The following is a 12299-nucleotide window of genomic DNA, read 5'->3' as shown; positions in this document are numbered from 1 at the left end:
GTTAAAGTACCAGCAGATCTGTAAACCAAAGATACGAACGAGGTTGAGTGCAGACCCTGACACTGAAAAACTGCAGTCATAAGGTAAATGGCTACACACACACACACACACACACACACACACACACACACACACACACACACACACTGATTTGTTCATTAAAAGGGGAAGGGGGTGTGCAATAGGGTATCTTTTAAACTTCTTTTGGAGTTAAAACTTTATGTGTATGTGTGTGTTGGGGGTGTGTCCTACTTTATACCACATCAAAACTTTCAGGGCTGTGGATGTAGGTCAACGGTAGTAGACTGCATTAACACCACTCTCTAGGCCTGATCCATAGCACTATACAAACAAGAAGAACTTTCAGAGTTAATGGGGGTGGGGGGTGAGGAGGAGGGTTTGGGAGGGTTAGATATCTCTGTGGTTTGGAATCCATTCATTTGTAACCTTCTAATGTAAGCCTAACAGAAATAGGGGTCAAAGTCCTATCATACCCAAAACACCAATGCAATTTTCTCAGTATTTTCAAGACTAATTGCCACCTATGCCTGACAGCTCATACCTCAGCACAGAGGCACACACAGACGTTCTAGAACTGAGTCACTGGAATAAGTTTTCCCATCATTTTTGCTGAAAGTGCTATAATACAAATGCCTTTGAAACATACGCATTTGCATACATAGGAAGCTTAGGGCTTCAGTTCACAAAGAAGTCTCTGTACATCTCAGGGACACTTTGAAGAAATTAAGAGATACTCACCCATGATCCTTTTTCAGTGCATCTACAATGCACAATAATTCAATAATCTGGGCTCTAAGTTCATCCAGGGAGCTTTTTTTCCCATCATCGGCTTCTACTTTAGCTTTGAGCTCTAATGGACTTAGGAAAGCAGCTGTATTTACTTTAGAAGCACTTGAAGGTGCTGAAAGAGATGGCTGAAAAATAGTTAAAAATTCTCATTACGTTTGTGTCTATAACTAATATATTTCAATCAGAAGACATTTTGTTCTGGTTTTCATTTTTAACACAGGATCACATATAGTCCAGGCTGATTTATAATTCCAGATCCTCATATAGGAAACTTCTCTACTGCCCTCTCTACTCCCAAGGAGTGAGATTACAGTCCACACCATACTAAGGATTAAACCCAGGGCTTTGTACACAGAGAATCACTCTACTAACTGAGCCACATTCCCAGGTCATCATATTTTTACAGCGGGAATACAAGCAACTAATGCAGTATATATTAAGCATTCTTAATCTGAAAATTTCCAACCTTAAAAATTCTACTCCAGACTTTGTAATGGGTTTCAAAGTGCTGGCATGCTTACATGTGGGTAAAGAATTACATGAAACAAGTAAATTTTATGTTTACTCTTGAGTCACAGTCCTAAAATATAATTACTTCTCTGCAAATTTTCCAAAATTCTGACCTCAAGCATTTTAGAAAAGTGCTACCTAACTCACGTGTCACGATAAATGGGACCCACTACAGTAGGTGTGGGGTTGCTTACAGCCTGAACTGTGAGTCCCAATAGAACTTCAGATCCGTGCATCACTCAGCCCTCATTATAGAGAAACTTGTCCTAGATGGTAATTAAGACACCGTAACTGACAATGTACAGAGGATAAGAGACCTTGGAGTACTCGGTCCTAAATGGGATGTCTATGTCATACTCCTTCCCCCCACAATTCAGGATCTATGCAGAAATGGAACCAGAAAGATAAGAGGAGCCACAGGTGATAGATGACTTCAAAGAAAAAGTGTGCTCAAGACCTGCCCAAGCTCAAGCCACACAAAATTCCCCAGAGCTCAGAGGGGAAAGTGGGCAAAGTAGGCACACAGTACATCCCTGGCAAAGAAGCTGTATGCGAACACCAGCCGCTAGGAGAAAGGAAAGTCAGTTTTCTGCAGGGGAGTGAAACCAAGTGTGTGTCAGCCACACTCCAGAACAGGTCCAACAGAAACTTGACTCCTTGTTTTCTTCTGAGTTGCTTTTGTCAAAACAGAAAAATGTGAAGCTGAGTGGGAAGAGAGGGTGTGTGTGTGTGTGTGTGTGTGTGTGTGTGTGTGTGTGTGTGTGTGTGTGTGTGTGTGTGTATGTGTGTGTGTGTGTGTGTGTGGAGTTGGGGGAGGGAAAGAATATGATCAAAGTATACTATATGAAATTCTCAAAGAATAAAAAATTTACAAAAACAAAGATAAATGATAAAACAGAGAAATTCCACAAGCAGTTTGGTGTTCACTGCTGGGGGTGGGAAAAAATCAGTAAGAAAGAAATCTGTAATCTCTAGTGGCTTTTTTTTTAAGGAAGGAAAATACCCAATGCCTTATCTATTGAATAGTTTGTCTAGTGAGGCATCTGCAAGTAAAACTGTATCGACATTAAAGTGCTACTTTAATCTTTATACTTATAAATACCCAAAGCCTCACTTAAAAGGAATTATGACGAATTTAGTTAAGTTCATAGACTACCTGACAATTTCACTAAACTTTTAGAAAAGTTTTAAGAGACTGCAGACAATATAGAGAATCAGATTAAATATATTTGTTAAATTAACGAAGTGGTCAAATATCCTGGAATGAAAATGACGAATAACACAAGCCTTAAGTATATGTGTAGTTTGTAAAACAAGATTGTCTTCAACAAAAATGACTTTAGAAAAGAACATCACCATATAGTAGATGGGCCACCTATTCTGCCACCAAGGCCAGTACACACTCGATGCTTCAGAGTGCCAAGAACCAAGTGAAAAATGAACGGACGAGACCTAACTCCAACTGCTAACCCTCACAGGGAATTAGGCTGCAGCTGCTTCTCCAGAGCGGAGCCTGCCTAGGCAGAGGGAGGCAGGAGGATCAGTACGAGCCTTCTGAGGAAGCCGGTCAACATAAGAAAGTACAGAAGTCAGGGCTGCACAGAGACCCTGCCTCAAAACAATCAAATTATTTTATGTGAACAAATTCCTGAGTATAAATTTAATAAGAAAATTAAATGGTATACAAATCAATTTCCTATGCCTTAGAAATATGAAATATATAGCACACTCCTTAGAATAAGGTAAGTAATTCTTTTCTTAAAAGAGCTAGAGAGGGGGGTTGGGGATTTAGCTCAGTGGTAGAGCGCTTGCCTAGCAAGCGCAAGGCCCTGGGTTCGGTCCCCAGCTCCAAAAAAAAAGAAAAAAGAAAAATAAAAAAAGAGCTAGAGAGGACAGTGTGTCTTAAGCTTAATAATGCAATTTTCAGCAAGAATTACTTTATTTTTTGGCAGAAGAGGGAAAAACTGTCTAAAAGGGCATCTTAAATTTCATGACTATGATAGCTACAACATATCTTAAAAACGTAACAATCTCAGGCTACAGTAGATCTACCTTTGAAGAGTAGCCTGCATCCTTCTTAAACTCCGACGGCTTTATGTTGCCACTATCATCATCTTTTGGGAGCTTCAAGGTTTTTTCTGGGCTCTGGGTTGGCTAAATGTTAAGCATTTAAAAGAAACAAGAAAAAAAAAATCAAGACACGGATTTTATAAAAAGAAAACTTTTAATAAGCATTTACACAAGGCAGCCAACATTCCCACCACTTAACTGCCACTGTCCCTGCTGTCCCTGCTGTGGATAAGAAGTCACAGGACATCAGGCTAGACAGCACTTCAGCAACACTAGCCTTCCTCATCAAATTAAAGTGTGTCCACGGAGGTAATCTGAGAGCAGCACAGTGGCCATGCTGTTCATATTAACAATCTGTACACACACATATATAAACACTGAAGTAGATTCACACTCCACACTAGAAAGCAGTTACTGAAGTTACCAAAATGTGAGAACAAATACTACAAAGGAAGGAATGGCCGAGAGGTGGGGAAGACCCTCCTCCTTTCCTGAAGTCTGTGCCTACTGCTCACTGACCCTGCTGTGCTGTCTGAACAAAGACCCTGTGCTCTGTGACTGTGATCAAGACCACTCTATTTTCTAATCCTGGAACCTTTTAGGCAATATCCTAGTGAACTGAACACACCTCTTTTCCTATGTTTTCTTAAATTAAAAAGAAAACCATAAAGTTGTCTTCCAGACTTTTAAAATTAGGTGTGGCTGTAAGTCTGTTCATTCTTATCTTAGCACTTCCTTTATCTTCTACATTTTTCTAAAGTAAGGGAAACTCACAGAATGTCCACCATTGAAGCGGCCAGGCAATCTTCTTCCAGGCATCTTGGGTCTATTTGCAGTGAGATGTAACAAGTTCTCTGAGGAAGCTATGTCATCAAAATTTACATTATCTAGAGAATAAGAATAAGTATTACCAACTAAGAGATTTGTTTCTTCTGAAGGGCAAAAAACTGTATTTCTGCTTTCTTACACCACGAATTAATTACATGCCACCACTAAGTTGAAGAGCTCACAATTGACCAAGGCTTTATATATGCATTTGGAAAGCAATACCCATGCTCTCATTAAAAACAAAAACAAACAAACAAACAAACAAACAAACAAAATCTTTCTACCAGATACAGAAAGACCTTTTAAGACCTGTTTTCAATAGTCAGGCAACAAGAAGTTCTTATAAGAATTCTGTACCATGAACTGCAGTAGAATAAAAAGCTATCGTTTATAGTTCTCATATTTAAAAATATATATTTAAACTCTTAATTGCACCTTAGAGAATTTTTACATGTGTAACAGTTTACAATTCACACTGTGGACTAATATCAAATTTGAAGGCTGGAACTGAATCTGATACACTGTTGCTTTCTCTGTATTCTCAGTGGAAAGTAAAGGTATGATTTAGTTACATGAACATATAAAGATGCTATAATCAGGGTTCAAACAGAACACAGAAATGACGACATTATATGAACATCATAGTGAATTATACATCTAAGATAAATCAAAGTGTAAATGCTTCACAGGACACTAATTTATTTCTCTGCCATCAAAGCCTAGTTTAGTTGACCCTGGATCAAATAATTTGTGTTTAAGGGCATATAAGACATACACAGTAACTCATACTGCCTAGCGTTTTCAAGAGTAGCCAGAAAATCCTAAACAAGCTGTTATTACTCCGAAGCTCAGATGTCTACTCATGGCACAAAACTCTTTTGTATTCATCTACTGCCGTAATGAGTGTGACTTCCTGTAGCTCAGACACTAAACTAGCAATATTAACCACAGGCAAAGTATATCCCAGTTTGCTAGGACAGTTGTTATGACTTATCAGACACAAATGTCCAAATTCAGTGATCTATTGTTTCTTCAGACCTAAACATACTCATCTTTATCAGCCTCAGATCTCCAGACTCTCCATTTAAGAGATGGTGACTACACGGCAAAGAGAGCCATCTTTTGGAACTGTGTGCTGTATAACTGAAAGGCCTGGCTAACTTCTGTGTTTTACCCTGGACAAAAACATCAAAACATAAGCTATAATTTAAAAAAAAAGTTTAAGTTACTGATCTGGATGGTTCTAATTATAGAATATAGCAAACCACAGAATGAAATAAGTAACATTTTGACCAAAGAAATAATTTTCAAATGCATATGTAAGCAACTTGTAAAGCAAAAAAAAAAAAAAAACAGAAAAATATGGAAGAAATTAAAGAAAAAAGAAACAGAAAGGGTAAATTCTTTTTAAGTATAGATTTATAAAGTACAGCATAGTCATGTAAAATGCCTTCAATACATCCAATTTAGGGTTACAACACCAAGACAATTTTGCATTCTAAAACTCTCTCAGGTTCTCCATTTAAGATATCAGATAAAACAAAATAGTGCACATTTGGATTTATAATATACCTAAAGCCTTCATATGTGATCTATTGTTAATTAACAACAGATTTACACTATGAAAATGGCACAGCAGGCATCAACTGTACAGCCACATCTGTCACTCTGACAGCCACTTACGCTTCTGTATGTTCTGAGGAAGTTGGTTTTTCAAAAAGCCAAGCAAAATAACCAATTATGGGGGAAAAGATCTGATTTGTACGGTTGCCATTTTTTTGGAGATATATTATCAAGAGTATTTTAAATTATAATCAAAAAGGTTTTTGAAAATGAACTTGGTTGTATTTTAAAATGGAAAACCAAAAGGGTTAGAATAGACAGACACACGCATACACTTTCAGCAGAATTACAAGATTGATGTGCACCACCTACTTATACTGAATATACTACTTTGATTTCTTTTATAAATTGTTATCTTACCAAAATGGAGAAGGGTAGGATAATTTCCTGACACGTAAGAAGGGAGGAAACATGGCAAACAGGCTAGGAAACAAAATCTGGAAAGAAAAGTCAAGGATAGGAATGTCTAGAAAAAAGACTAAATCAAAAAAATTATTTTACAAAGCAGGAGAAAAAGAACAGTTGTAGAATGAATAGAAGCATTTCAATGTCTAGTAACCACAGGCTATCTGAACTTACACAAAACCTTATTAGATAGATTTGATATTTGTTATTAGACAGATTTGATTTACTCCTTTGCCTTTCAAAAGAAAAATTTTAAATTACTATCAATTCCAATATACATTATGATTTTTTAGCAATATTACTTATGTTATTCACTGGACAACACAAAGACAGTTTCTAAAAGGACAGCTTATTATTTTAAGAGGCCAAGGGTACAAATCACTTCTGACATCTTATAAGATAGTTGTAACTAAAATTACACCATCAGTTAGTGAAGTTCTAGTGTTTGGTGCATTATAGTGATAAAGGTGATTTTAATTTAATGACACTGTAAAATAAAAACATGCAAAAAAGCAAATAGTACATTTAAATACTATAAATTTGATTCAATGTAATCTCTGACAGCTCTCATTGTTTGTTTGTAAGTATGTACATGAGAGACACTAAAGCCTAATGTTAACTCCATGATCTAGGCAAAAGAACCATTACTAGGAATAATGGTTTGGATACAAATCTCACTGCATGTGTTTACTACTTAATAATAACCTTATTTGAAAAGTTCCATCATAAATTCTTCCTTAAAAAAATACATGAGTATTAAAAAATTCAAAAAACAGTAAATAAACTATAATGGTAAGACAAAGGATAATTCAACAATATCACAGATGCCTTCGAATCCCATATATACAACAAAGATTTACTTTTAATCTTAAAAGAATTTATCAGAGGAAAAAACAAGATGTTTTTATCAAAGGACACTTCATTTGAACTTCTCAATGTAACTGTAATGCTACTCGTAAATTTTCTTATGCTACTAGTAAATGTTCTAAAACTAATTTAAAAAATAATTTTGCTGGTAGAAGAATTACTTTAGAAGTATCTGAATCATGTTAACTTATAATTAACTGGTAATGGCAGTGAAATTTTCATTTTATTTTATTAAAACATATTTCTGATGAAGCATTTGAGAAAGAGAAAGCAACTGAAGCAGGCTTCCCATCAGCTCTGCAATCGCAGTACTGCTACACATGAACACTGGTCGGGATGGAAATTACTCCATGCCATTAAAAGAAAAAAGGAAACTCAAATGAATATTCTAGGGATGACTTGTTTTTTAAGCATCTATATTTTCATATATATATATATATATATATATATATATATATATATGTGATATATATATACATATATATATATAACTGTTTATTTTTAGTTCTGTAAATGGGCAATTGTGAGAATAAGGTAAGGAAATCAAGTCTTTCATAGACAAAGGAGAAACAGAATGAAACTGATTAGAAAGTGCGGAGGGCTTAAAGGAATGAAGCATTCACAGTAACTTCCCCATCCCATGGTCCAGGAGGACAGAAATAAACATGGTCATTTGGTCACAAGTTAAGCAAGACAATGATCTGAGGAATAAACCTGCTTACGACCAATCAGCTATTAAACAGAATGCCCAGTTTCCACAGCGATGTCAGTGTGGTTCCTAACATACTATTTCATGTCACATTATTTAAAAGACAATGGAACTATCAATAAGAGGTGTTTGTCTATTTTACATTTTCCTCTTTTAAAAGATTGTGTTTTATTTTTAATTATATGAATGTGTCTGTGTGTAGGTTATGCCCTCAGAAGAGGGCTTCCTAACCCCAGGACCTGGGGCAACCAGCAGTTGTGAGCTGCCCCAATGTGGTGCTATACTAACCTCACAGTTTAGTTCTCGATCACTCAGCCATCTCCCCAGCCCTCCTTTACATGTGTGAGGCTTACAAACTGTGCTCTGCCCTAATGCTAAACCTGAAGTTGTACTCAACCCAAATCTCACAGGAGAGAAAGAAAACGTCTATAAGGACAGACTGAAAAGCCCAAAATTGAAAATGCTTCACAGATCAAGCGTTTGTGTGGCAACATGACTACCAGTGAATAATTCCACAGCTGGCTTCAAGGAATACAAGTGACAGGCACGGTGAAAACAAATGTGCAGTAAAAACATGACCAACTTACCGTGCGCAAATCTCTATCAAAGCTGCACATACAGACGATGTTTATGAGCGCTACCTGCGGCTACCGTACTGATGAGGCCTTCCATCCTAGCAAAGAGCCTGGTCCCGACTACTGCTAAGGATGGCACTACTGTTCATTAAAATACTTTTACTAAATTCCCCAAATTGGTAATTACTGACACAGAACGTAACTGTGGCACACCACCAAAGTTAGTCAAATTAAGTCAAAGAACCAAGGACAGTTGCTTAAAAGTTAACTGTTGATTTCCTGCCTTGGGACAGTTTCAGTATCTCTAAACCACTGTTTCCTTATTAAAGAAAACAATCTTAAGCTAAAAAAACTGTGACTTTTCAAACTCTGTTCTACAAGGCCTGTACATGAAGAGTAAAGAGCCACTACTGATATAAAACAAACATGGCTTTTAATTTTCCAACCATTTGCACTGATAAACTAAAATGAAACATGAAAATGGGACTATAAAGTGTAATTACTGTTGAAGTTTAAGCTGTCAGCCTGGAGCCAAACAGTCCTCTATGACACTAGGACTCTCTTCAGAGCACCACAGCACGTATCGATATGCAAGGACTGTAGCGCTCATCACTGGTGACTGAGTGTGTTGATGTGTCTGCATGTAACTCTGTTACCATATAAAATGTAGGAAACAGCATCTGTTTCCTAGGGCTACCATAAAATTAAAAATATACGTGAAAAGTCCTTTAAGAAATGTAAGAAACTAAAAAGAAGTGTAAAATGTTATATAAATATCTATTTCCATAAAGTAATGAATACTAATGCTCTTAAAGGAAGATGTCTCTGCTTCCAGCTCTCCACCTTCCCACTGTATAAATAACCCGAAGAATGGACAAACACAAGACGACCAAAAACAAACAAAAAACAAAAAACAATAAAACCAAATCTAAAGAAACACTACTTGTAAAAGTGAAGCCTGTTGATAATAAAATATTCTCTTGTAGATAACAGGTTTCTCCAAATAAAAATAAATATTTTTAAGTTTTATAAACTACAATTACTGCTGGCACTGAAAGTCTGTCATCCTAGTACTTTTTAAAAGCACGTGGGCAGATACAGGTGGCAGCCAGAAGAGGGCTTCAGATCCCCTGGAACTAGAGCTACAGTCCGCTGTAAGCCTGTGAGCCACCATGTGGGTTTAGGGAGGAGTAGCCAGTACTCTTGACCACTGAGCCATCTCTCCAGGTCCTCGTTTTCAAATTTTAAAAACCAAAATGTACTCAACTCTGACAAACGTAAAAGATATGGTCATTACGTAATGACCAAGACAGACTGAAGCACTAAGCATGTCTGTTGGTCTTGCTCATGTTTTGCTTCTCAGTAAGAAATTTCTGCTCAGACAGAACTATATTCTGCCCACCTAGCATCCTCACTTCCACTCTGGCTACTAAATTTTAAGCCCATTTCAACTGGTTGGCATTATTTACTTCTGCAAGTTGCATACAAATTTAAGCGTCTAAAAATCCATCTGAGTCCTTTTTTAATTTTGCCCATTCTGGCTTACCTGTTTCTTTTGAGTTCCTGGCTACCAAGGCATCAAGGTCTACTGACTTTGGTCTAACTGGCAATTGTTCAGGATCTAGCTTTGGTTTTGATAAGGGCTCAGTATCAATCTTTGAAGAAATTGTAGATACTTCTCCATTAATTCTGAAATGAGAAAACAAACATGCAAGAAAAGTCACTTGGAGACCAAATAGAACTACCTTACTTACTTTCTTTCTCTCTTTCTCTCTTTCTTTCTTTATCTATCTATCTATCTATCTATCTATCTATCTATCTATCTATTTATTATTTTATGTATAAGTACTCTGTAGCTGTCCTCAAACACACCAGAAGAGGACATCAGATCTCATTACAGATGGTTGTGAGCCACCATGTGGTTGCTGGGATTTGAACTTAGGACCTCTGGAAGAGCAGTCAGTGCTCTTAACCACTGAGCCATCTCTCCAGCCCCAAATAGAACTTTTAAATAGTAGTTTAACGACATTAAAGATATTTTGTGTAACAGAATACTGATTTCTACCTGTTCTGTAAAACTATGCATAAACATAAGCTGCTAACACTAAAACTAATTACAACAAAATCAGAAATGTTAAAAGCAGTTTCATTCATTTATTCTAAATATATGATTAACATTTAATAAAATTAATAGTCTACCATGAAATAAACGTACGGGAAACAGGTATTTAAACTTCGAAAGGCAACAAGCCCTTTAGGGTAATTGAAACTGTAGGTAATCAATGTCTAATTTTAAATTAGGTTAAGGCTTACTTGGCTGTTGGAGGTGGAGGAGGAACTGGCTTTTCCGGCCGCTTTGGGTACATTGTTCCAGGAGACCTCAGTAAATTATTGGCTTTGGTAGGTGGAGTAGGCTTTTTGGGTGGGACTTGAGGAGCAGCTGGTTTAGAAGGTTTCTGTTCTAGCAGTGATTTTTCATCTGATGATTTAAAAAGTACTTATTATTAATAAAAAAGTATTTAGGCTGTTTTTCTTATACATTATTGCCAGGCTAGGAAAACATGAGGCAGAGACCAATATTAACCTTCATGTTCTGTATGTGTATAAGTGTTCACTGTTTGAAGGTTGCACTATAATGTGTCTAGGAACCTTTTAAAAAGTGATCCACGGAAGCCAAAACTCACTCAACACCTGATTAGATATAACACATGCTTTTAGCTATGCCTCCAGTAGTCTTTGCTGTTAGGGGTGTTAACACTATTTTATGAAGTAATTCAATGAATAGATATTTCTGGATAGTGCAAAAATAACTGTATTATGAATAACTGTATGCCACACTCATTAAAAACAACTTCACCAACAAAAAGGCACCAGACACTGCAGACCTACATACAGCGTGTTCACACCCTTATACCTACATGCAGCGTGTTCACACCCTTATTTTTCACGTATTAACCACAAATACTAACAGATCATCTGCAGACACACAGTTCAGATCCCTAGTCCACTAGTGAGTGTAACCGTCACAATTAACAAATAATAAACTTAGGCCCAACACTGAATGACTGTCTTTGAGAAAAGAATGTATATGAAAGTCTAAAAGCAATTATATGAAATTTCCCCTTAATCAGGAACTAGGAAATATTAAACTTGAACCAACAACACAACTCTTTTAAAATTAAAAATTTCTCAAAAATATACAACATAAGGTGGTGGATGGAGAGCTGGCTCAGAAGTTAGGAGCACTGGATGCTCTTGGAGAGGACCTGTGTTCAGTTCCCAGAACCCACATGATAACCCATCGTCTGCGACTGCAGGCCCAGGGATCTGATGCCCTCTTCTGGCATCCTTGGTATTAGCCATGCATACCATGCACAAATAGTCATACAGACAAATCTTACAAAATAAAAACAAGTATACTGCCTATATTCTATCATGTATATAATTATTCCCTTAGAGCTTGTGAAAAATAGCAATCTGATAGTCCTTTAAGATAAAAGTTTGTTTGTTTGTTCTTTAAAAAGACAAAGTCTATCTAGTCCTGGCTATCCTGGAACTTACAATGTAGACCAGATTGGACTTGAGCTCACAGAAATCCTCCTGTTTCCCAAGTGCTGGGACTGAAGGTGTGAGCCACCATGCCTGGCTAAAAGTCTATTTTTACACGGCCTTGAAAATATAATAATGCATCACATACCTATACCACTAGGAGAAAAAAAACAAAACTTCCTATTTCTGGCCATAATCAAGTAGCCCTCTATAGCATTACACCAGCTAAATTTGAAATTCTAGAAAATACTGAAAAATGTTTTAGCAGAAAGGAGTCTTTGCTAAACTTATCCCTCCCTCTAGCCCACTCCCACTGTTAATAACTGTCCTGTTTCTAATCATGTGTTCCTGAT

The 12299-nt window shown here is 36.8% G+C and overlaps 1 protein-coding gene across 6 annotated transcripts in view; it reads right to left on the bottom strand.

The window, feature by feature from the left end:
• The window catches only part of Cd2ap (CD2-associated protein), a 99898-nt gene that overhangs the window by 11807 nt on the left and 75792 nt on the right, over positions 1-12299 (bottom strand). For 4 of the 6 annotated variants that reach the window (XM_039083538.2, NM_181475.3, XM_039083539.2 and 1 more), the window contains 5 exons: positions 10711-10876; positions 9944-10086; positions 4165-4277; positions 3373-3474; positions 760-935 (listed from right to left, as the gene is read on the bottom strand). In XM_039083538.2, coding sequence (XP_038939466.1) covers positions 760-935; positions 3373-3474; positions 4165-4277; positions 9944-10086; positions 10711-10876 — 700 coding nt within the window. Of the gene's footprint in view, positions 1-759; positions 936-3372; positions 3475-4164; positions 4278-6201; positions 6279-9943; positions 10087-10710; positions 10877-12299 lie in introns of those variants that run through there. The other 2 variants (XR_005488895.2, XM_039083541.2) reach the window with 2 other exon arrangements.

This window comes from Rattus norvegicus, chromosome 9 (assembly GCF_036323735.1).
Source record: "Rattus norvegicus strain BN/NHsdMcwi chromosome 9, GRCr8, whole genome shotgun sequence".
Classification (NCBI taxonomy): domain Eukaryota; kingdom Metazoa; phylum Chordata; class Mammalia; order Rodentia; family Muridae; genus Rattus; species Rattus norvegicus.
Note: the sequence above shows the minus strand (reverse complement) of the source record. Positions and strands in the feature narration are given on the sequence as shown.